Genomic DNA, 26,371 nt, shown 5'->3' on the forward strand with positions numbered 1-26,371 from the left:
GTTATAACAAATAAATAAATATGATTTATTCTGTTTTGAATACCTGTAGTAATTTCTGCTTAATTCATTCCAAAATATTCAGTTTCCTCATTTACCAATTTTCATCTTAAACCATTTAAAACAGCGTGCAGCTGACTTATTAACTGTAGAATTTAGGTGATATTGCTTTGTAGTGTCACAGTTCTCTTAACTATTTCACTAAGAAAATGGCTTTTAAATTTTCTTCTCAGGAACACTGATCCCTTATAGTCTAAATAATTCTCACAAAATAGTAATGAATGGAGGAAAATTACGTATATATTTATATATAATTTACTGTATATAAACACTGAATAATACAGTTTAAAACTTTTGCCCTTAGAAATTTTTCTAGCAAATGCATAGTTCATTACAAAAGTCTTCCAGTCAAATGACTGTATTACTGCTACTTTTACTATGTCACATTCCTATTAAGTTCTATGGTTACATTCATAGGATGAAAAGTATACTGCACTCAGAAATATGCTCGTTAACTTGAGCACCCGGTAAAACTCTCCCAACCATTGCAGAACTATACCTCTCTTAATTCAGGTTCTCTATGTGCAAAATAATAAACTCATTACAATGATATTCCACGTTACAGAAGGGCTTGATCCTTCTTAAGCCTTTTAAGTCATGGAAGGGTCATGGTTGTACAAAGGCCAAACAGTTCACTGAGCCCTACATTTTCAAAAAAGAGTAGCATGTTTGGTGTTTCAGCTTTTCTTTCTCAACATGAGACTCCTGCCTTATGCACCTGATAGCATGGGAAGAACAACAGGGATGATCAGAAGCTTGAGACCTGTTGTAAAAAAGGCTGGATCTTTAGGAGGTGGGTACTCAGCCTTTTAAGTACCCATTTAAGGTGTCCCAGGATGGGCTCTCAAAAATGAAAGCCTCCCCAAATTGCTAATTACTTTTGAAAATGTAGACCAGGAGTATTAAAGACATGGCTCACGGACTGGATCCAGCCAGCAGAGCCCCATGATCCAGTCCAAGGTACTGCCTGTGGGTCTTCAACCAGCCATGTGTGCCACGTTCAGCCCTGGCCCCACACGCTGCGAGTGGCACTCAGGAGTCTGTTTGGTGCACACTGCATGTAGGCTGGATCTGGTATGCACGCTATGCAGAGTGTATAGGGCTGGTCCGGGGCACACCCCACGTGGTACCTGCGTCAGATGGCTTTGCCTGCTGGCTCTAGTGTGTGGGGCTGGTCTGTGGGCCTGATCCTGCCCATGAATTGGCCTCACCTCCCTCAACTGGCCTGCAGGGCTGAGTCTGATACTCTGATGTAGGCCTTTAATTCTTTTAAGTTCTAAATTTCACTCCTCACCTTGTTCCATAGCAAAGAACTGATGTAGGTACCACTGTAAAGTGAGCTGGGGGAATGAGAGCACCTGCCAACAACACCTCTGATGCTCCTGCCCTTCCACAGGAGTTTTATTTCAAATAAATAACTCACTGATCATCAATTGGTTCCTGGATTCAGGCTCTGGGCTAAAATCAATAACCAAACTTTCCTCTACATTCACAAGTGTAGCCTGTCAGTGTATTCCCCTTCCACCTGTTGTGTTCCTCTCACCTAGAGCTGTTCATATGGCAGCCATACCGCATGTCCTGCAAGTGGCCCACAGGGATTGTTGCCATGGCTGTCAGAGCTGCTGAGTTGGCGCGGCTGCAGAACCCAGGGGGTGAACGCCATTGCTGCATACTTCCCACTTTGACTGCTGCCAAATTTGGGGTCTTCGGTCATCCTTGGCAACTACAGTCAGCAGCTGGGGAAAAGTGGGTGCAAGGGGCACCCCTTGGGTTCTGGAGCCACACCAATGCAGCAGCCATAGCAGCTGCACTGAACAGCCACCACCCTGATTCTGTCCAGCCTGCAAGAAGTACCATGGTTTGGATCCAGCCTGTGGAGCCAAATGAGCTGGATGCCCCTGCTCTAACTTTTGATTCCTGGTTTACTTTGGGAGTGGAGCGAAAAATAACTTTGGGGCATGGACTCCTAGAAAGCCTTCCTCAGGCACTACTATGAACTGTTCAACTGAAATAGAACATTTTTTCTAGTTTAGCATTTGAATAGGTTGAAGTATTTTTGGCCCAGTAACACAGCCTTTAAAATCATCTTTCCCCATGCCTGTATTAATAATATAGTCTTTGTACTACTCTTCATGTGTAATGATGTAATGAAAGGGTTCATCCTGGGAGCCCTGAATAGATGGAGCTATTGTTGACCTCAGTGGTAGTTCCATGCAAGAAAGCTTTGTAGAGCTGGGGTCTTAGTGTAACGATAACATGTATGACACCAGTACTGCAGAGCTACCTCTAGTCCTTGCATTAATAATTATGCAATTTGGATGATTTTCCCCACACACAAAACTTCACGTGTCTGGCTCCTTGCTTTAAATCCTGAGTGCTCTTTACCATGTAGGAGGATCAGGTTTGATTTTTAGTCCTGGCCTATTACTCTGTGGCTAGCCGGAGCTGACCACAGTGCAGAGATAGTGTACACAGCCCTTGGGGGCAAGGTGAACCTTGCATTATTCAAGAGAAAGCCCTTCTGGGGTAGACACGGGAAATGGGAAGTCCTTGAAGCTTATTCAGGACTGTGAAGATCTGCCTCTAAGGAATACAACTGCATTGAGCTTTTCCTTTCTGTACTTCAGCTGGAGCTTAGCCTCAAAAGCAGAGAGCCATTATGAGAAGGGGACACACCAAGACAAGGACCTGTCCCATCCACATCAGCTGACAATACATTTTTCATCTTGCTTTAGCTAGAAAGTTTGCATCAATCACAAACTATGTTCTTCAAGTACAGTGGAACCCTCTGTCAATGAGGTCATTTTTTAAACATAACTTCCATTTCTAAAGGAGTTTCTTTATAGCAGATCTCACTATAAGCAGCTGCAAGTGTTGCCAACTTTGGCTACCCTCAATGAGACTGAACCTGTATGGTACCTCCCTTTTCTTAATATATGCAGTTTGTAATGGAAGTGATAAAAATATCAATGTGTTTTTCTATGCAGGGAATCACTAATGCATGTAGAATCACAGTTTAAACAGCTGTGAACCAGCTTGTACAGTAAAAATACAACCATAGCACCATATTTACAAATTTAGTCCCATCTGCTGGTTAGCTCTCAGATCTCAATCTATCTTTTTATGGCTGATTAGATTACACTGTAGTGCTTTCAAAAATTGCCTGAATATCCTTTACAAATATACAGTTATAAAAAGAAATGTTATCAAAACTGTTGTCATTTGAGACAGCAACCTGTGTTATAAAAGTTAATAAAACACTATTGAGCTACAGATAAAAAATGCTTCAAATTTACACTTTCCTTTTTCATAGGCACTCTATAAACTAGAATGTGGCCTTGTTTCACAGCTATTAGTTTAAGCATTTCCTTATCTAGTTGGATGTTAGCAAATTGCAGATATTTTTAAGATACAAGCAAAAAAGAAAAAGAATTTCCCATTGACCAGAAGCATCATTTACAGTTTTCACTTTTGCCTACTTTATACACATTCTGTTTAAAAGTCATATTGTTCTGATATCAGGAATTTTTTTAACGTTATCCCAGTGCCTTCTTGGGGCTTAGCTCCTTCTTCCCCAGAATTCGGTGCAGGCTAGCTGACATGAAGTAGGGTTTTGCTGTGGATCCATCATTTCTTTCCAGATCTTCACCTGAATTTGCATGAGCAATAGCAGCCAAAGCAGCAAGCAGCAACACAATCAAACACGCACACACAAATAAAATTAAAACAAAAAAGAAAGATGGACAATTGAACAGGAGAGAAAGCAGAAGAACCAGTATTAGAAAATCTGATACAAGACGATTTAGCTGCATTGTTAAGTGGCTGGGGAACATTAAGAAAGTCCCATTTTCTCCAAGTCAGAAGAGGTTTTACACAAAACAGACAAAAACCAACGAAAGGCTATGCTGACATTTTGAAATCATGCCTGTTTATTGCCAGTTCTCTTCTTAGGCCAGAAGTCTGCAATTTTTAGAAAGGTCCAAGCACTCACAACGATGGCCAGATTTTGGGTGCTTTGCTCTAGAACAGGGGTGTCAAACTCACTTAGAGACCTGGGCTGGATCCAGACTGCAGGGTTCTTCACAGGCCGGATCTAGTCTGGGGCACAGTGGTGGTCACAGTGGCTGCTGCAGCTGGTTAGCCTATGGTATATCCAGCTGTAGCACGGGGTCTGGAGATGGGGGTCTGGCAGTGTGGACAGCATTGCCAGCAGGGCCAAAGGGTCCTACATTCTGCATCAGCCCATGCTCCCCCAACTTCCAGTAGTCTGCTCTCAGCCTTTAGATAGAGAGGCTCCATGGGCCAGATCTGGGCCATGGGTGGCAAGTCTGACACCCCTGCTCTAGAAAATCTAGCTAGGAAGGGTCACAAAGGAAACTGTTGGTTTTTGAACACTTGAAAATCTAGCTCTTATTTAGGTCCCTAAATAGAAGCAAGGCTCTTTCAAAAGTACAGTCCTGGAGGTGATCAAGGTTTTACTATAATATACCATGTTATGATGTCCTGTAGTATGCAGTTGTACACTGGATGAAAGGTAAAGTGGGAATATATGTTTTGGCAACATGCAAACATAGTCCAGAGAACAAGAGCCACACTGATGGTAAGAGCACTTAGAGAAAGGATAGAGTGGGGACTGGCCACTTCAGCTCTGCTCCATTGAGGGGATGACAGCTAAGTCAGCAAAGCTAAAAAATGAGTAGCAATGACAGAGGGGAAATGGCCCCAGCTACTGATGCATCCTTCTGATAGAAGGATATGGAGGGAGCTCCAAAGAGGTTGCATGGCCTGTTACAGAGTAAATGTCCTCTCAAAGGCTAGAGGGTATGAACAAGGTATGGGACATATGCTATGGCAAACTTCCACAAAGGAAAAACCTCAAAACCTCTTCTCTTGTTTGGATCCAGTTCTCAGGTTGTAGTAGGAAAGCCAAATTATGGCTATAATGGGTTTTACATGAAGATGACAGCGCAGGGAAGAAGTCACATGCCACCACCCCTTCCATTATACAACCAGTTTCCCCATAAGGGTCATGCATGTTACTGAAAATTACACACTTTGGTTAAATGTCTCCTCTTACTTCAAAGGAAATTAAACCCACTGATATCAAGAAACAGGACTGGACTCTGGCAGCTACACTGACCTTTAGGTTCTACTGTGTGTAAGGGGTGGCACAGATACATGTCACCCCAAAGGAGTGCCATGATCCTGAGGGCTTGTCTTCACAAGGAGTTGGTCCAGCTGAAATGTAAAGGCTCCCCTTGTGCTACTTTCTGTTGTATATTCAATAGCTAGTGTAGCTGAGCATAGCCTTTTCCCACTTCAGTTCATTTCTTGCAATACTATTAGTCTTCTGTCTGGCAGTGCTTTATCTTTCTTAAATAGTACAAGTTAAGATAAATCAGATGCAGCCTTACTCGAGACTTGAATTTTCATTTCTAATATATCATGCATGTTGACATAATTCTTACCAAGAAAAAGCAGGACCTTTTACTTTTGATTATGTATTAATTCCTCCTTTAAAAATACCATAGATTCAAATTTTAAAATATCCTCTCAAGCTGGCTCCCATAGCAATCTATGTATGCAAAAACCAACCCAATGTCAAGGTCAAAATAGGAGAGTCAAAGAAGATGAAGGACAACATAAAATCACCACCAATTTTGAAACAAGGAAATCTACTGGGCAAATAATTAAAATTCTTCAGCTGAACTGAACAGGTGTCCATACGATGTTTTAAATAACAGCCATATTGCCTTACCTCAGTCTTGCAGAATCCCACTCATCCAGCAAGAGCGGGGAGATTTACTGGGTGAGCTTAACCAGTGCCAACAGCTACTACATAACACAATCTTGCCTTTAAAAAGGGTTCTTAGCCTTCTTAGCCTTTATGCCTGTGTAAAAACCCTGTCAAACAAACTGATGCTATAGCTGCTGAGTTGTATGACAGGAGTAGCTCATCTTATATTGTCAGATCGTATAGGGGGTCCTGCACTAACTGTCTCTAAAATAAGCCCCAGAGCAAGTAGAGGGGAAAAACACTGACTTTGGTAGAAGCAAAGAATTGGTGAGTGTAAGGCAGATGATGACTGAATGGTGGGATAGTTGTGGGGCAGTGAGTTTCTGGCAAGGTTAGGCTAATAATAGATATTTTTTATTGGGACTGGGAACTCTCTTCAGAATTTTTCATGGTTGCTTCAAGTAAATTCTGATTTCTCTATCCTAATACTTCAGAATTCATCTGCTTCCACTGCTTACTCCTACCTGAAGTCATCATAAGCCTCCACTTGTGACACACAAGCATTTCCACTATGTCCAGCTGCAGTGCCATAAATAGGATTAGGCCTTCAGGTAAAGAATCAGGAGATAAGCCAAGGGAATGTTAAAACTACAAACATGTTTTTTATGTAACTATGTTACTGTCTTAGTTATAAAGGATAAGGGAAGTTAAATAAAGAAACCAGAGCACTTCACTGTAATATAGGCAAAATCATTTCAAAATGCAGGCTTATAATAAAGCATAAGGGAAAGGAAATGCATTGAGTATGCTGGGTGTGTTTTCCAAAAGTGCAGTTATTAGCTTTGCTCTGCTCCTACTGGTGTTGCCTTCAGTACAGTGAAAACTGGATTTCAATGGGAAGAGTCAGCTCAACCCTGGGTGTTTCTGAAAAACCCACTCTCCAAGTTTTGCTTCCTTTATTCCCAACTACTAGGAACCAACCTGTTCCTATCCGTGGCATAGTGATGAATAAAAGCTGAGGGCCTAAATTTCAAAGATGCTCAGAACCTCAGAAAAATCAGGTTCTTTGAGTGTATGGCCACTAACAAGAATCCCATAGCTTTGTGAAGAGTCAAGGGAAAATAAATCCCAGTTTTTAGATGCGACCTAAGCTGGCCTATAACTTGACTAACTTGACAGAGGAGATGTTCAGAAAAAGTTTGATATTTATTTGATGTCCCTCCTTGGCATCCCACTGTGATTGTACAGAGCCACTGGTGTTCTGGCCTCTTCCAAGGGACAGGGGGCACCAGGGATAGGGACAGAAGTTATGCATAAACTGGTTTAAGTAATCAGAAACTGGTTTAAACCTATAACAGAACAGAAGCTCAGTACACACAAACCATTTTCAAAATGGCTGAAATGAGTTTAAGATAAACTTGGTTGAATGTAGTATTAGACTTAACTGATTTGGGTCAAACCAGTTTATGAAACTTCAGTCCCAGACCCCTACCAGGTAAAGTTATTCAAGTTAAATCAGTCCCCCAGCATCCCAGCATGTTTTGTACCCCGGGGTTAGGCTGTGCTGTCTGCTCCAACAGACAAGGAGTGGGGGTGGGGGGGAGGAGAGGCAGGGCCACCCTTCCCCCCACCAGGCAAACTATGGCTGTGGTCTGAGACCAGGGAGGAGGGTTAAACCCACCTTCTCCCAAGCACAGAGCTGCCCTCCTGCTAGATGTACTGAAACTTACTGCTGGTTGTGACTGTAGACTACAAATCCCAGAGGTACGTGGAAGCAGGAAAAGGAAGTGATGAGCAGCACTGCAGAGTCCTGCTGCTGTGATTCTGGACTGCAGATACCTTGAGATACCTTGTGGGGAGCAGGAAGAGGAAGCAAACACACAGCCCATGCTGGCTATGTGCCAGACAGGCATGCTTTAACATGCCCAGTTGTTTCCAAGTTTAATCTCTGCAGCTTAAACTAACCTGCAAAGACTGAATTAATTCAGCCTTGGGCTTTCTGACTGTCTGTACTTAGCCCAGGAGACATAGTCTGCACATGGGACCTGATTTGCTTTCTAAAAATGGGAGGACTCCAATAACTTTAGAGTAGTTACAGAAAATGTTCCTAGTGCCAGGGGGAATCAGGCTCAGACTGCTCAGCTGGCCTTAGCCTAGCCTGTATATTTCAGCGCACTGTGCAGCCTTTACTAATAGGACTAGTAGTTTAATTAGCATAGTCAGATGATGCAGCCAGATGCACTGATGACCAAGTGTTGCAGGGCACTAAGGTGCCTGCTCCTTTAAGGGCAGAAATTGCCTAGAGAGGGTCCTGGGAACCAGGCAGAACCCCCATAAGTACAGACTGCTGTGGCAGCAAGCTAATGAGGGAATTAGCCTGCACTTGCACCTGGTTAGCTGAGCAGAAGGCAGCAGGGCTCTGGGTACATATAAGCCACAAGGCTGGGACTGGAGGTACATAGTGCTCTGGCAGCAGCCAGGGGGGAAGGAGTTTGTGCAGAAAAGCTCTGCGGAGTTGATGGGTTGCCTATTCTGCTGCTCAAGTAAGACTAATGGGCTCTAGGAGCAACTAAAGTGCCTGGGGATAGAAGACACACATTGCTGAGGTAGAAACTGGCCCTCTTAAAGGCCCAGAGTGTGGCCTCCAGTGTCGTTGTTATTGTTATTATTAGGTTGTAGCCCAGGGGCTCATATTTATGTTTGTTTAATCTGGTGGACCGGACTAAGGTTATTGGGGAGGAGGAAGCCTCATTGGGGCACACAGCAGTGCGGAGAGAGCTCAGTGCCAGAGGGGGGTATGCAGACGGGCCAAGGGCCCAGTGATGGCAGGAGGCCAAGCTAACCTAAGGCCTCAGAGACACAAAATTTGAATACCATCTGCAAGGCATGGGGCATGGTAAAGGCGCAGTTTGGGAGCCACGTATATAGCCCATAAGGTTTGGGGTGTCCCGCGAGGCACTTACTTAGAGCGGGACCCAGCAAGGGGTCTAAGAACCCACAGCATTTAGTGGGGTCCACCAGGACTATGACTACATAGCAACTTGAGGGCAGCCTCCCTATCTACTATTTATTATCTTGACCACCAAGATGTGGCAGGTGAGACATGAAGGCACCCGCAGGGTGAACCTGGCATGGTCACAGGGCTTTAGGGAGATCACAGCTGTCTCTAGGGACCCCACCCCATCATACCAAGGTCATATCCATCTGCCTTGACCTGCCAGGACCACTTTCATTACAGTAGAATCAAACCTTCACTTTTTAAATTTCATTAAGGCTGGCGAATGGAATGAGTTCCCTGCAACAAGCATGTCTTGTTATAATCAGAGTCTCAATTGAGACCAGTTGATTTCTCTTGTGATTTGAGCATTCTCTGAATGGAAAAACATCAAATATGCCCTTTAGTCCCAATTTATTATTGGCAGTGACAGCTTGTTATGGGGTGCAAGGGATCGATCATTTTTTAAATGGTGTTTAAATTAACATGAAGTCAGCATGAAGCTTTTGTCTTGGTTTTTAGTATGAAACCAGAAGGACAGCAAAATTATCAGTAACATAAAGCATCTGCTAGAGAACACCTGAGTACAAAGCCTGTTGTTATTAGTAAGATGTCTGTCTGAATGGTCACTGGAAAGGTCTTGTTAAAAAGGATCCAGAAGCAACCAGTTAGTATGAATTAGGACATATTTTGAAAACAAAAAGCCAGATATCTTGATGAACCACAGTCAGTAGCTGGGCTAAGGAAAGCATCTCTCTTTAAGGAACTTTGCTCTCTTCTCTATGAAGAGCAACAACAATATTTTATTCACACCATATGCTATCACATCATCTCAGTTCTGGAAGAAACTGGCAAAGTTATTCTTTACCTGCAGATCATCAAAAAAGGAACAAAGAAAGAGGACTCAATACTTACAAAAGCAGAGGAAAAGTGTATCAACACACATTGCATAGACGCTGAAGAACCCATGCGCAACTAGGTAAGAACCAATAATGACAGTCTGAAAGAAAAAAAAAGAAAAAAATCAAACACATTCACTTCATGCCATAGTGGCCGTAACCTGTTCAACATATGGGAACAATTTTACTTGCAGTTCTATGAGTAAAGAGGTAGTTAGCCATGTTAGACTTCATAGTTTGAAGTCAGGCAGAAGGTAGGGCAGGACACATAAGGGCACGTATACCTGAGTATAGCGGCTACTCCAACGTGCTGGAATTCCAGCAATTATTGTGCTCCAGCAACCTCCTGTGTATCAGCATCCCCATGCTTCAAAGTGGTGGTGGGGCACTTGAACTAAAGCTCATTGAACTTCAGTTCAAGTGCCCCTGCTGCTATTTTGAAGTTCAGGGACGTTTATACATGAGACACAGTGGTGCTTTAATTAGAGCGGCTCTTGAAGCCACTCTAATTAATGTGCTGCCCTCCCAGAGCATGTGTAAAAGTGCCCTAAGAGACTATTTAGTCTCCTGTTCCCCTCTAAGGTAGTGTCCTACTTTCTGTTTGACTTGAAATTGTATAATTCTATAGCAGTCTTTCTTCTATGAAAAAGCATCACAAGTTCAAGTTATTGCATGCTGACATATAGCTGACACTAGTTTTTAAGCTGGTCATATTGACCTCAATGTTTGAAAAACCACAGATGGACTAGGAAATTTAGTTTCAGTTCATTGAGTTCTTTCACTTTGTCCCTTCAGGAAAGATGGCCCACTAAGCTTCAAGATATCCAAGAAACTATGAGGGGGAGCATTTATGCAAAATCCAGCTGCTCTCTTATTACTCCATAGGGCTCTTCCATAAGGAGATATGCTATCACTGGCTGCCTACCCCAGATGCTGGCTATGGAGGCTTATGAAGATCTGACATAGAAGCTAACTTTTTTTGTGGTATCCCTCCAGACACACTGTACCATTTCAGTACAAACTTCCTGAAAGGATGGAGCATAGCCAATCTGTCCCGTCATAGGAATGGATACCATTCCCAAGAAAACAGTGGTGGAGCTACTGCTCCTCAGGAACTCTACCTGTCTCAGATGTACCCCTCATTTCCTGAGTGTTCAAAGAATAAAAACATTATCCTTACCAACAAGGGAACCCAGTAGTAATTTAAAGTTGGTGCTTCTTGTGTGAATACTTGTATTCTGTGTGTGAAGAAAAAGAAGGCTAGAACACCTGCAAGAAATAAAGAAATAGTTATTCACAAAGTAGTTAGTCACAACTCATAAAGAGCTGATAGCACACGTAAGTTTAGTTTATGGAGAAGTTTCTGAGCAATAAATCTCTAGATACTAATTATTTCCCATATCTGTATTCTGACAAGAACAGAAATGCAAATTAATTATTATAAAGATATCCATGAGGCCAGAAAGACATGAATTAATTGCTTTGTTTCATGATTTAGACTGGGCTTTATATTAAACCTAATAAACAAGACTATACAAGACAATAAACTGTGAAGTAATAAAAAAATTGCTGGATTGATCATTCAAAAAAGCTAAGCTAGCAAAAGTCTGCTGCTTTAGTTTTCATCTCTTGGAGAAATATTCAACCATTGTGGATTAAAAATAGAAATGGCATGGTTAGTGATAAACACACTTAATGATAAATCTAGAGCTAGAGATATTAATTCATGATTATATCTATGCTAAGCAGAACAGGAAAGGCATGTTAATGAATTGGCCTAAAGAATTTATCCTTAAGGAGGAAGACATGAATCAATTTCAGTATTTCATGCTTCGCATTTCAGAGACAGCTTCCAATCACATCTGCCTTCCCAGCTTGAAAGTCATTCTATAGTAATAATAAAATATTAAAGATTTGGTCTCAGTTCTAATTTCTATCTTATAGCAAAACTTACAATAAGAATACATATATAATTTTTTTTAATACAAAAAGTATAAAAGATGGGGATCAGCGAAATGATGTTTTGAAACTACTGTGACAGTTTTAAAAAAGCCTTCAGGGGACACTGTTGGCTTGAATTTTTTAAAAGGACTTCCTTTAAAAAAATTCAATTTTCTGCTGTAACAAAATATAAATAGGACATCCTGACTTTAATTGTAAAGGAAAAGAATTTTTAGAAAAGTTAGAAATGTTTTGTCTTCTCCTGCAATTGTGGATAGCAGGGTCTTTGGGACAGGCTTGAGTGTAACATCACAAAAGTGACTCATGCCGCCTTTCCTCTCTCCCTATTTCCCCTTGTCTCGGTGCACACACCTACAGTTCAGTCTCAGTTATAGATCTGCTGCTGTTGCCATTGACGTACACCACCTTACAGGGCCTGGGAAATGTTGGCATAAAGTTGGCATTTAAAGGTTTGGGTTTTTTGGGAATTGGCTTGTAGGTATAGATATATGTATTATAAGGGGTCAAGAGGGACAGCAGAGGTAAAATGATCTCTAAATAGCTTGTGTCTCAAAGTCACACAGGGTTCCCAGCCTCCAGAAGCAGACAGAGTGTTTAACCCAGGCACGAAAACAGCAAGCCACACATCCTGGGTAACTGGAAACATCCAAACTTTATTTTCATAATAGATAGGCCTGGCTTCAGGGCAGTAGTGCCTGCTTGCAAAAAGCTTTAAGCTTTCCAGTTTTGGTGGAAGAAACCAAATTAGGAGAACACTGGTAAAGCTCCAATTTAGGAGGTGGGCATGTGATAGGTTTGTGAAAATGGGGTTTTGGCTGACAACATGGGAGGTGTCGCTGTGTGACCAACCAGTGACAACCACAGATCAAGAGTCATCAGAAGTCACCAGGAGAAGAAAGAATACAAAAGAAGAAGTTTTAGAAACAGAAGGAGAAGCAGTTCGCATCAGGCCCCAACCTCCAAGGCTGCTGACAGTGGACACTTAAGCAAAGGACCTCAAGGTGGCATTTACGTACCGGACGGACAGACCACTCACTACAAATTCCCTTGTGTATATTCTGGGACTGGGGAATTTGGGTAATGTATACTGTAATTGCTTTGCCTACATTGCTTTCATTTCCTATAACTATATATCAATAAACTCGCTTATTATCAACTGCCAAGTGTTATGGTCGATCTGAGGGTTGCACTTGCCCAGAACAAAAGGTATAGGGGCTGGGTCAAGGAAAAGGAAAGCACCTGTAGCCTAGTAAGTGATGCAGATTCTCTTTCTGTGTTCAACCATCAAAGACAGTCAGTTGCAGACTGAGAGCTTTATTTCATGCTTTAGGAACTCATCCTTTTTTTGGTGGAAATCCCTGTTTCAAGCCTTGTGTGCCATCAGAACAGATGGTTGCCATCAGAAGATGGTACCACCAACAAGATGGTGGCCATCAGAAGAGATGGTTGTTATCACGCACTCCATACAGGACAGTGAAAGTGACCCTACCGATAGTGCTGTCAAATGCACAAAGAACCATGTAAAAGGAGGGGAAATATGTCCCTTGGACCAAATCCAGCAATTCGTTACTCATGTATGTAGGTCCTGTAAGTAAGTAATAGCAAAGTGTGTGAGATCAGGATGTTGTAGTGCTGTCTGGACATACACAAGTTTGGCACGTATTAGGATACCTGAGAACAAGAACCAACACGACACTGAAATAACCAAGTGGCTTACCTACACCACCAGCAACGAGAATTTTCCCCAGGAACAATAAGAAGTCTGTAACTTTGTCCAGCACGGCAACTCTGTTTAAAAGAGGACAAATGGCATTTAAGCACCTCAAAATGGAATAGTTCCGTTCTATTGTATGAAATCCACTGAATGTTGGGAAACTGGCTCGGGAAGTTCATTGTCTTGCACTGCTTCTTTGACCAACAAAAAGAACAGTCAACATGGAGACGATACATGCAGGAGGGTCACTAGTAGAATGTTATTACTAAGCGATCAACCAGGACAAGGAATACAATAGAAGGCAAAGGTATTCAGCACCTTGCTGAAATAAGTCCCACTCTGACAAAGCTGCTGACAACCTGTGAAAGCTTCTTATTAGATGCAACTCCTGCTGCTAATGAAACCTTCCTGTATTTATTTATTTAAGCCTTTTCTTCATATCATGGGAAGATCCAGGCCAGCTCTAGCTGGAGGTAAACTGGAACCCAAAATTCAGAATACCCATTAGTTGCAGAATATTAGGAGACTGTCTTTCTCCTTCACTAACCATATTCTCTGTGGTCCCAGAGTGCACTGAAACTACAAAGATACATTGAGCTGTCTCAGCACAGCTGAGGGGGAACAGATGGGGGAACCTCAAAGCAGAGAGATAGCCCCAGAAGAATAAATGCAACTGAACAGAAAAAACTGACAGTTAAGGCTCTGTTTCCACTACAGAGATGCTCCTGCAATAGCTGTGCCAGCATTGCTCTGTCAGCAGAGTCTGCTAGTGAAGACACAATGTAAGACACAGCTGGTGCATCTATACATGCTATTAATATGTAGCAATAAACTCCAGCGCATGCTGCACCAGAGTTTATTGTTGCTGGGCACCACATTTGAACTTGTACCTGGGACTTCAGCATGTTGAGCCAGGTTGGAGCAGCCCCAGCTGGCAGGGGCCCCGGAGGTGCTGTGGAGCGGCTGGCTGGGGCATGAAGGTGCTACGGTGTAGGGCTAGCCAGCAGGCAGCCCCCATACTGAAGCACCCTCATGACCCAGCCTGCCCCTTCAGTATCTACATGTGAGGTGCATGTCAAAAAATCTGCTGCAAAATAGTACTTGTATTTACAAGTACTAACTTGCAGCAGACTTAATTAGTTTCCTGAGGCCTAATAGCACTGCATGTGTAGACACTGAGACATTTACCGTGGAACTAATTAGTCAGCTCATCAGTGAACATGTCATGTAGATGTGCCCAGTGCCTATGGCTGGCATAGTCTGGGAACAGATCTGACCTTTCTGCCACCATAAAAATATTTAAGCAGCACAAAGGCCAAGCGAACAGTTTGTCCATGGCATTTGTTGTGCCACAAATGGTCAAAATTGGGGCCATGACAAGGGTGGTGCCCCCTTTTTGCAGCAGACATCTATTTACTTTATGGCAGGAGAGTGTGGGTAGCCCAGAGCTGCCCATGCTGTCCAGCTGCCCCAGGAGTCATTCCAGGGGCTTTAGAGGCCTGATCCCCAATTTGCAGAGGTGTGCCCCAACCCGGGACATGGCAGCACAAAATGTGTGCCTAGGGAATCCCCCACCTTGGGATTCCTGGAGTACACATCTGGAAGCAGGGAACACAGCGTTCCCCCATCTGCAGTTGTCTTGCAGGATTGGGTCCCTGAAGCTGCAGGAACAGCAGGGCCCAACCCTGCAGGACAACAGACACATTCTAGCACAGCTGATGCTGCAAACATTGTCTGTTTTTACCCAGTAGTGGGGGTGAAGCCAGCAAAATCTTGTAATGTCAGCCTGACTTTAACTGGTCCTTGCTCCACAGATGGCTGTCCTGCCCCTAGAGCACCCTTTAGTCCTCGGCTTCACCACCTCTCAGGTAAAACTCCCCTTCCCTTACCTGCCACACCTTGTTAGTAATAATCTCTAGAAAATGGGAGGCTGCCCCAGGGCTTCCCAAGCTTGATCCTGCCTTAAGGGTTAATTGTGTGTCTCTGTCCACCCCTACACCCCACCATATTGCTTGCAGATGTTATCGCTTCCTGATGTTCACTCTCCTGGGCTATTGGCTCCCAGCCTCAGTCCATGCCCCTCTTGGGATACAGGCTCCTTGGCCCTCTCATGTCTCTGGCTGTGCCCCCAAGACTTTGACCTCTCTCTGGGCCCTGGCCCCACTCCTAAGCCAGATAAGATTCCTGGGCTCTCCTGGCTCTGTTCACACTTACCCCTCCTGGGCTACAGACCTCTAGGCTCCCTGGCTCTGCAAATGCTAACCCCCTTGGAGCTATAAACCTCTGGTCCCTCTAGCATCCTGGCCCCTCTCTTCCTTCTGGGCCAACTGGAACCTTCTGGTCCCATCTCAGCCCCTCTCTAGGCTCCCAGACCCCTTACTGGGCCCCTAGGGACCTCTTCCACCACATTGTCCCTTTCCAAACCTCCAGACTGCTGCAGGCTGTCCTCTGCACGCTGGCACTCAGGAGCTGCGGCCATTCTGCTTAGGAGACGTTCCTTCAGCAGCCTCCAGGTCCTTACTGTCTGCCTCAGCTCAGGGCCTGGGCTTGTGTCCTTCCTAGCCCCTCCTGAGCCCAGCCCCTCCTGAGTCATGTGGCTCCTGATTGCTTTCCTGCCATACCTGCATCCTGCCACAGCTATAGCCTGCCTGCTGTTAACATAGCAGGAGCACCAAGCTTTCTGCTACAGTGTCCTATATCTGCATTGCCTAGCCCTCAGTGTGATTAGACTGTAGCAACAGGAAGAAAAGCAAAGCAGGGCAGAGGCTTATTGCAGGCAGCCTCTGACTCCAACCTTGGCAGACTCTCTTCTCACAAATTGCCATAAATAATGGCATGGAAATGAGATTTGCCTGGTGAGAATCTTGGTGATGCCGGGGGCTCTGTATATGGTAACGTATTGTACCAACTACCATGAAAGAGAAATAGTCAACAACCAAATTAAAGAAAACAAACCATCATTAGCTGTCAGAGGTAGGGATAAGAGCTGAAAGTAGAAAATTCCAGTTTAAAACATTAAAGAGATTTTCCTGGCTCCTAGCTATTGCCCTTGGTGATTAAGAACCAGAGCAAGTAGAACAGAAAAGTGAAACTTCTTAAAGGAAACAAAGACCATTGTATCAAGGCTACAAGGTAGGGATGGCCCTGTCCTGTGTTTAATCCTTGATAACAGAAATGGATGCTCTTCCACTTTTGTCTGGGTGTTATTAGCAATGGGCATGGCTACTAACAGATTGGCTAAACCCAGCAGGACATCCTGAAGCCTTTATGTGACAGCTCAATCCTCCCATGCCATCTCTGTCTAGAACCCTTTGATCCTGCCTGCCCCATTCTCCAAGTCTCTCTGCTCTCTTTCACTGTTCCTCTCTCTTCCCCCTCTTCCCTGTCCATGGCCTTTTCTCCATCCTCCCTTCCCCAGAACTAAATAATTTAAACTCCTTAAGCTTCCTCAGTGTGCTTCTTGCTAGTAATTAGGCCACCTCCTATTGCTCCAGCACGGCCTGCTACTAAGGGCTTGTTCTAATCAGCACCCTGTTCCCATTCTTTTTGATCTTCCTGTATTACAGGAAAAGCCAGGAGCAATGAGAAGTGCTGATTGGAAAAAGAAGCTGAGCAGCAGCCCTGGCAATGGAGTAGGGAGCACGGGGGAGGCTTCCAGCATGAGAAGAGATGCCCTATTAAATATTAAAGACTTTGGTTTTAAAAGCAAAACCCTTCGTCCTCCCTGTCACCCTCTAAACCATATCAGGATTTTTAGGCTTAGGTCCAGCTGTTCTTCCTCTTAGAAAATATGAATAGACACACATTGGCGCCATCCATGCTGGGTCCAGATGCTATGCTGATGGACACCCTATAGATAGATACATGTGTAATAAATCACTACAGATTCTCTCAGTTGGCTCCACTGCTTTCTTGTTAGCCCTTTTACAAGGGCCAGGGATACCTAAGCTTCTACAGTGTCAATCATTTAACCCATACAAAATTGTGCGTCAGATTAAATCACTCTAGCTTGGACTACGGGATAGCACCAGCAAGCCATACAGCTAGGTAACAGGGACAACAGCGTGTAAGCATTGGACCAGTTGGAATTAATCTTCTAGGGGAAAAAGTAACTTTTCAAAACAGTAGCAGGGAAGGTGTCAGTCCCAAGGACAAGAGACATAGCTCCTTACCTCACCACATTGCGCATCAGCAGAAAGAATGCTTCCTTTGCCGAAGCACAGAAGTTCTTACCATATATTGCAATCTGCAAAACAGTAACAGTTGTCTGATAAGTTTTTAGCTAATCAAAGACCATTCTCATGGCTTCTGGGGCTCTATGCATGTACAGCCTTGTATAATACCCTTATATCTGTGATCAAACTCCCAACCAAGCCCCATGTTACTCTACTTCCCCTCAGTCTCCTGTAGGCAGTGTTATATCTCTCCCTGGGCATGTCTATACATGCTATTTGCACTGGAGTTTACTGCTCCCAGGCATGTCATTTGAACACGTGCCTGTGACTGCAGCATGTTAAACCAGAGCACCCTCATGCCCCAGCCAGCCTGTACGCCATCTACATGTACATGGTGTCGCTAATTAGTCTACTGCACAGTAAACATCTCATGTAGACATGCCCCCTTCTCTCCAGCTTCTCTCTTTGTGAGGCTCTGCAGCCCTGGGTGATCTTTTGGCAGGCAGGAGGTAGACACAAAACCTAACTTTCTAAGTGGAACAGTTCAGGAATCTAGTCTTTGCCCCACTTCACTGGTGCGTGACCCAGATGGGATCACAGATGGGGAAGTGATGATGACAGGTTAAGGGGAGTATAGCAGGAAGGGAGGGTCCTTTTCAGTTGCATGTATCAAATAGGTGTAAAGCCATTACTGTGATTTATGCAGGAAGTAGGCACAATAAACTCTAAAGGTTTCTTTAAACTAAGAATAAGGCTCAAGATGAGCCTGAACCACACCTAGCTCCAAACATGTCTGACCTTTGGAAAAAATTCAGTCCAGTACTAAACTCTGCAGCTCAGGCCTGTCCTTTCCTCTTTATCATTGTTGTTCTTACTGCACAGCTGGGATGCACTGGACCCAATTCTTATCTCATGTAGGGATAAATCAAGTACCAGAATACTAAGGTCACAGCAATTACATTCACATACAATTACTCCACAAGGCAAAGCTCTTAATCTGAAATAAAATCACATTTATTTTGGAAGGGATTGAGGGAGTATATATAAGAACAGTTACTCTGGAGTATTATTACTGTCAATTTTTTCAGTATAGACAAGGCCTAGAACAGGAAAATTCACTTCTTTCAAGATTGCAACTATTTCTGAAATTCCTTTCTTTAGTGAATGTGGTGTTAACAGCATCATTACATTCATTTCTTCTGAGATAACAGGTCTGTGATTGTAAGACACTTAAAACTGTTTCAGGTCAAAACAGCTTGGGCTAAATCCTGCTTGTTTCTAGAAGTGTAAATCTGGAAACTTTCTTCCAAGTCAGTTGGGGTTGTTGTGCAATCAGCTGCTGTAATTGAGAGAATTTGTCCTGACAGCTTTGAGGGTAAATACAGATACTAATTGTTTTCAAACGTCCTTCTTAGCAGAACGTTTTAACAAAAATACTACATCAGCAAGGCATGCAGCATGCCTTGGATGTGGTAAAATGGATGTTAAAATCTGTTTGAATTGCAGGTGTGAAGGGAAATTATTATGCCATTTCTAGAGGGGGACAGAGAAGAAATTACCACCTTTGAGGGGCAGGGGCATGTGAATTCCCATCATTAGTATCCAATTCTTTAACTTCTCAATTCAAACAATAAGTGATGATAGCCAAATTTTATCCTAGGGAAATGAAAATTAGTATTAAAGCACAGATGCAAGGGATTTTTATTTGAGGCCCCGAGTGCTGTGCTGCAGTGATGGGGCTATAACATGCAGAAAGGCAAGCTACGCACCATGATATAAGCATTTCTGTTGATGAACTTCAAGAATTTTTCCAAACACCAGAAGCAGCATTTGAGGCAGCAGAGCAGAAATCTTGTGAAGGAATTTTGTGTACCTGCAGAATGAGGAGAGACAGTTTAGGATTTGTCTTGAAAACATGGAAAACTGTGCCCCCAAGGTCCGTCAGAGGTGGAAAAACTCCCCATGTTCTCCCTCCGGCAAGTCCAACCCATCACTGGGGTGAGATGTGATGCTCTTTTTCCTTCCAGAATGAATCTAGCCCATCAGCTCTAAATACCATCAGATCCACGTTCTGCATGAGTATAGGCGACCCTCGCCATTCGCGGGGAAAACGTTCTTGTATCCCCCACGAATGGCGAAATCTGTTAACAGGGCACTGCCTTCATGAACACAGTGCCCCCGGAGGCTGGGGGGAGTAAGGGGGTGGGGCTTGGCTCCAGTGGCGGTGGCGGGAGCGCAGAGGCAGGAGCCCAGCAGCAGCAAGTGCAGCGCTCCCAAGGAGCTCCTGTTAAGTGTATAAAGTGTATTTAAAATGCGGATTTGGCATTCACAGATATTTGAAACTGTGGATGTTGAACCCGTGAATAGCAAGGGTTTCCTGTATTATTATTCAACTTTCCATGGCAAAGCAGCTTAGACTTTACTTGAAGCTACAAGAACAGCAGCCCAGGACCTGAGCCTTACATATTTCATATCTGAAGTCTGGGGGAAGGAAGCAAACATTTACCAGAGAACTTAATATTCTGGAGCAGACTATAAATCTCACCTTTCAGTTTGTGGTCCAGGTACTCCAAGATTATTCTAATCAGCTGGACTATTGCAAGAATTAAAGACCCAAATGCCAGTGAACCTGTGTGGTATCTAATACAAAACAATGTAAGGTTACACGGTGTTACAAGAGACAATAGCACTGATGTAACTAAGTCTACCTTATTCACAGATTTCACATTCACGAATCTTTTGAGAAAGATGAAACACAATGAAAAATTTGCTGAGGATTTGGATGCTGCTGAAAAACTGTAATGTGTTGCCTCTACTAATGCTATACAATAACCTCAGGCTAGCTGAACATTTTGCTGCTATATGCTGCTGCCCCTAACCTGAAACCTGTCTATACACAAAACCTCTTAACTGAAGTGTGGTAGTACTTTTCACATAAGTAGTTTGGATTATCAGGGGCTCTAGGTAAAAAATGACCCTCTGTAACTGGATACTTCTAATACAACCACTCTAGCCAATTTTGGCAGGGGAGCAATTATTATAGAAAGTAGTTATTTTGATTTTGGAATAATGTATCTACATGGGACAGTTATGCCAGCATAGCTATTCCTTCTAGGTAGCATCAGTTAATTGTCTCCTCTCTGCTGAAGAAGGAAATAAGAGATCAAATTATTATTAGAATTATAAAAGGTTATCCATATGTAAATGAATACAAAGTTTACGTATATACCTGTGCATCTAAGCACTCTGTACATGCACAGAACACACACACACACACACAGAGTACACAGTATAAGGGCATATACATTTTTGTGCATGGACCTGGGCCTTCAGTTTCATGAAAACCAGGATCATATCTACACTTATGTGAATATACACCTCTCATCTTCTATTTATGTATGTGTAGCTACATGTTTTTACATATAAATATAGTGTCAAACTTATGTTCAGTAATGTGAAAGCCAACATTTCTGCACAAAAATCTGTATTCCCATATGCCACTACTGGGCACAAAACAAAATAACTATTATTTCTTAGGTGCCCAATGGGTCATTTGTGAGTTGCAATAACAAACTTGCATGCACAGTTGCAGGACCTGCATGAGTAAATTAGGCAGATAATTTTCTAGGGCTTCTCTTCTTTTGAAATTCATACACCCAAGATAATTGGAAAATGCAGGTCCTTTAATGACTAGAAAAGCTGAGTCCTTAATAATACCACTCTTTTATACCATAATTCTCATTTGATACTTTAAGCATAATTATATTATTTCTCTATGAGTTATAAGATTTCTATGAGTTATGTATTTAGAAAATACATAAAGGGTACAAATTCTTAACTTTACCGTATTGCTCGTCCGAAGGAAGAAAAGAGTGGCCATGGGGGAATATCAGCAGGTTTTCTAAAAGCCCAGTAGTAGGAGGCAAAGGCACCAGCAAGGGTACACTGACCCAGTGCAATTGCAAAGTTCACCAGCCAAAGAAAGACAAAAGCATTGGCAAGTTGAAAGATGAAGATGTATCTGTGGTACAGGCTTTCTCCCCCATAGAAAGCAAAAGTACACTGAGCACCAGAACACAATTTGGTCACATTGGTTGTGTTAAAAGTCTGTAGAGAAAGAAAATAAATAAAATATTCATAAGTAGTGAACCTTAAATGGCTTAGCACAAATCTCATGTATTCTACCAGAGGTTTCAGTTCTACGTTCAGCATTGCTCACCAAGTGAAATCTGACTGCACTGAAATGTTTTAAATTAATTTACATAACTAAGAGGGCAATATTTTAAAAAGATAAAAACCCATGCAGGTGCTAAATCTCTGGGTTTGTCAATAGGGCAAACTATTTAAATATGTATATGTTTTTGTATGACTGGGGCCTAGGTAGTCTGAATTTGAATTTCAAAAGATACAGAAACTATTTTGTTTCCTTGCAGGAAAGCTGGCTAGGCCAAAAGACATTTTCTTAACACTTGGAGGCCAGACCTCAGTTTGCATAAATCTTCGTAGCTCTATGGAGATCAATGGAGCTACGACATTTTATACCAGCTAACCATCTGGTCACAGATTATTACCTGTCTCAGATTATTAAAACAGTAATAATGTTTAAAACTGAAATGGTTTTTCTTCATTTATGACATTCACTCACTTCTTTTGTTCAATCTGAACAATGAAGGCAAAATAATCATTTTCTAATCATTTTCTTTTTTGGGTTCTCAGACATCAGCAGAATGTTGTAGTGCTTGGGATATGTGCAATATATACATTATTTTAAAACAGGTTCCATTCAATATTAAAGACCTGGAAATTTTCCTCCTGAGGTTAGATTTTATTAGTACTGATTTTTATTAGAAAAATCAAAAGTTAGAGCCCAATTTCACTTGTCCTGTGTGTCCTTAGAAGCTGAAAAATGTTATGAGTATTTTTTAAATCATCATTGTTGCTAGCCCGTGTGATAGGAAACATGATACAGTAGTTAGAATATGTGACTGTAAATTGAGAGATTTGGTATCTATGATAATCAGGTCTTTTCCATTAACATGCTATGAATCTTGGGCAAGTCTCTAAGGCCCAAATTTTCAAAACTGGCCATTGATTTGCGGTGCCCATGGTATACAAAAACAGAACCACCAAGAATTACTGGATGGTTTTCAGAAGCTAAGTCCTTGGCTTTGTGTGTCACTTCCCCAACCTGTAAAACAGGGCTACTAATACTCATTTACTTCACAGTGGTGTTGCGGGGATTAATTAGCCTATATTTATAAATTGCTTTGAACACAGGGGCTGTACACGAGAGGCTGATTGCACAGTTGTTACTGCACACTCATTTAGTACTTGTATAAACAAGTTACTGTGCAGTAACATCACTAAACAGCTTTCAGGTCACACTGACTGCACAGTACCTTGTTACTAGAACACAATAACTTTGCATCATGCTTCGTGCCATGTGACATTACTGCTCAGTAGTAAAGACCTACTGTACAGTCAGTGTCTCGTGTAGACATGGCTAGGGACTGCTATCTGACAGCAAATATCCTGCAAGTTGAACACAAGCAATGAGTAAAAATAATTTAAAAAAATACCCGTTTCTTAACTAGTATTGCACATGAACTGAATGGTGATTAATACACGTAAGAGTACCCCCTTTATAACACTTACCTCTGGGTCGCAGGTCAGGTTTGCATACTTGCACAGTGTTTGATTAGCCATTACTTTATACACGGGTTCTCCTGATGTAGCCAGGAAACTGAATAAATTGCATTAAGGAGGAAACACAAGGCCTCTTCAGTAAAACAAACACACAGAAATAGGGGACCACTACCTTTAAAATTCACATGGACTGCAGAGAGATTTAGTTTTAATGCAGCATCCTATCTGATGCATGAGGCCACCATATAAGCCAGGGTTCCTAGGGCAAAGGTATATGCAAATCTACCCTCAACCTACAGACCACTGAAGAGACTTAAGGAGGGGAGTTGCTACCATTCTTCTCTTAACCCACACTACACACATAGCTCAGCAGAGTAGATTAGTTCAGTAGGGGCCAACTTTTTGGCAGGCCCTGCACCCTTCCCAAATGCCACTCTGATCCCCTTCCCCCGCCTGATCTGCTACTCTGCTTTCTGCTTCCAGTCCTGTGCTCCTTGCCTGATCTTCTCTACTTCCTTCCCTGTGCTTCCTGCTGGATCTGCTACTTTGCTTCTGCTCTCTGCCCTGTCCACTGCTGTGCTTCCTGCTCCCTCCTCAATCTGCTGCATGTCACACACAGAGGCTGCAATGCCACTTGTGCCGCACATTGGCCACCCCTGGATTAGTTCATAACTATACCTACAATGGCTTCTGGCCAGCTTCTCTGCTGGTGTTACCTGCAGGGGAGTGGACATAGAGTACAGGGAATGGGAAACATTGTTCTGAACAACAACAATTGAGTCTCTTTTTTGAACCAGTGAAAGTCCCACTTTAAGGGAAAATAAACAGCAGAGAGCAGCTATTTATTAGTCTTAGTGGAAACAATTATGTGAGGATTTTGTCTCCAGCTTGAATGTATGGGTCACTTCAAGAGAAGACTGATGTGATCATTTACATACAGTTTTTCATGGAGCTGTTCAGGTACCACACTGATACCATGGAGCAAATACTTATACAGAAGGATACACAGCTGTCACTGCCCAATAGGAAATGCAGATTGCAATTAGAATGAAGGTGATAATTGGGTAGAATAATGCAGATGTTATGTAGCCAACAGCCCTATAAAGAAAACAAAATAGGTTTGAAAACTAAAACAATAAAACAAAATCACGTTTTTATTAGCAATTGCTTGTTTACGTATCCCCCTACTGATATCTGTAGTTTTACCTTGGGCTGAAATCCCTGAATGCTGGCAACAGCACTTTCTTACTGCCTGCCTCCTTTCTCCTTCTCCATTTTTGCTTTCTTTTCATTGGCAGAAGCATAATATTATTTTTCCATCATTTAATTCCCTATCTCAATCCTACAGCTGTTGCTGCTCCTAGCCCTTAACTTCCCCCTGCTACTTCCCTCCTTCATCTTTCCTCTGTTCCTCCTGTTGCCCCAGGGGAGAACAAGAAATAATGGGCACAAACTGATTGAAGATCACTTCAGACTAGACATAAGGAAAAACTTCTTTACAAGTCGAGTACCGAGGGTTTGGTCAGGCTTCCAGCACAGGTGGTGTAAGGTCACTTCCAGCCCCTAGCATCTATGAAACTATGAACAAGGCTCTGGCAAATGGGCTAAGTTGTCATGTGACACAAAAAGGTAAATAGCAAACTTCCAATAGCTTTCTCACACTGCCAACTATAGGTAGGTCTAAAGACACAGTATGTGCACTATGGGACACACAGAAGTGCATGACCTTATGCTATTTATCAAATAATCATCACAAATCAATATTTTTCAATACTCTGTGATTAGCCTTCTAGCTAATACTGATGTCACAGATGCTTTACTTTAAGAAATGGATTGTTAATTGTCCCAAGAACGGATTCTAAGTAGATTATCATTATTATAAATTGCAATTTTATTGAAAGAATAGTTCAACTCTACTGAAAAATATCACTTGATTCCCTGTCATTAGCAACCTATTTTCCATCATCCTGCATACAGGGCATGGTCTGTTAAGTTTATAGTAATTACTTACACTGTTTCGCCTCATGCATTATGCATGAGTGTAAAAATATCACCCTCAAGTGACCTTTCAATGTAGCTGAAAACCTAGAAAATATTATTACCTCCCAGCAGGAAGTTTATGAAATTTCTGAAGTGTTTCTATCTGTCATTTTTTTTGAATAAAAGTGTTTTAGTGTATAAAGTGTTCCTGAATGATAATGAACAGGAACCAAAGGGCAGAGTCTAGTGCTTCCAGAATCAACTGCAATTTCCTGTGTGCTTTCCTGTATAGAAAGGAAGATGAGGACTTGCTTGATTATGAAACTTCAGTGTTTCTTAAATCCATTAAAAACATTCCTAATCCTGACACCTGGGCAGCTATGATGCCAAGGAAAGTAAAAGAAAAATGAGGGCAGGAAGGAAAGGCACAGACTCCCATTTGTGTGTGATGAATTTGGTAGCAACTATCTACTAACTCTCCATACTGAATTCTGTTCTTGGTTAATTCATCACATAGGGAAGATCAAAGAAAATCCCACACAGCAATCATGTGTTACTATTAGAGCAGGCATCAAACTATGCTAGGGTGCACACTGGTTCCCGCTCTGTGGGTGCATCTACACATGCAATTAGCATGTAGCAATAAACTCCAGTGTCGTTTGCACCAGAGTTTATTGTTCCCAGGTGCTGAATTTACATGTGCACCTGGGCACAGCATGTTGAGTCAGGGCAGTGCTACCCCAGCTAGCAGGAAGCCCAGGGGGTCAGCCTGCCAGCACGGAGCTTCTGTGGCCTGTGGAAAGGCTGGCTGGGGCACAAGGGTGCTACAGTGCAGGGCTAGCCAGCAGGCAGCTCCCACACTATAGCATCCTCATGCCCCAGCCAGGGTGTTCACCACACTGGTCACCATCTACACATGCATTTCAGCACACTAAATAACTCCGCTGTAGTTGTCCCAGACATGTTAATTTACTGTAGGGTGCATAGTAAATTTACTATGCCCTAATTAATTTACTGTGCCCTAATAGGGGTGCACATGTAGACAGTGATACTTTACTGTGGAGCTAATTAGTCGACTCGGTAGTAAAGCACACATGTAGATGCATCCTGTTCCTACCAAATGCTGAAAATGTGCCAGCTAGCTGTTTTATTGTGTTCCCCCATGGTGCTCCTTGCACTGTGTTAAGGTGACTAGATGATAGGTTT

The 26,371-nt window shown here is 42.7% G+C and overlaps 1 protein-coding gene across 6 annotated transcripts in view; it reads right to left on the reverse strand.

Annotated features, from left to right (window-relative positions):
- The window catches only part of SLC44A5 (solute carrier family 44 member 5), a 220,555-nt gene that overhangs the window by 2,174 nt on the left and 192,010 nt on the right, over nt 1–26,371 (reverse strand). For 5 of the 6 annotated variants that reach the window (XM_006268953.4, XM_019489100.2, XM_019489099.2 and 2 more), the window contains 10 exons: nt 24,191–24,283; nt 23,195–23,282; nt 21,384–21,646; nt 20,085–20,179; nt 19,309–19,412; nt 17,537–17,610; nt 13,368–13,438; nt 10,869–10,957; nt 9,705–9,789; nt 297–3,706 (listed from right to left, as the gene is read on the reverse strand). In XM_006268953.4, coding sequence (XP_006269015.1) covers nt 3,594–3,706; nt 9,705–9,789; nt 10,869–10,957; nt 13,368–13,438; nt 17,537–17,610; nt 19,309–19,412; nt 20,085–20,179; nt 21,384–21,646; nt 23,195–23,282; nt 24,191–24,283 — 1,075 coding nt within the window. In that variant the 3' untranslated portion in view covers nt 297–3,593. Of the gene's footprint in view, nt 1–296; nt 3,707–9,704; nt 9,790–10,868; nt 10,958–13,367; nt 13,439–17,536; nt 17,611–19,308; nt 19,413–20,084; nt 20,180–21,383; nt 21,647–23,194; nt 23,283–24,190; nt 24,284–26,371 lie in introns of those variants that run through there. The other variant, XM_006268954.4, reaches the window with a different exon arrangement.

Source organism: Alligator mississippiensis, chromosome 5, assembly GCF_030867095.1.
Source record: "Alligator mississippiensis isolate rAllMis1 chromosome 5, rAllMis1, whole genome shotgun sequence".
Lineage (NCBI taxonomy): Eukaryota > Metazoa > Chordata > Crocodylia > Alligatoridae > Alligator > Alligator mississippiensis.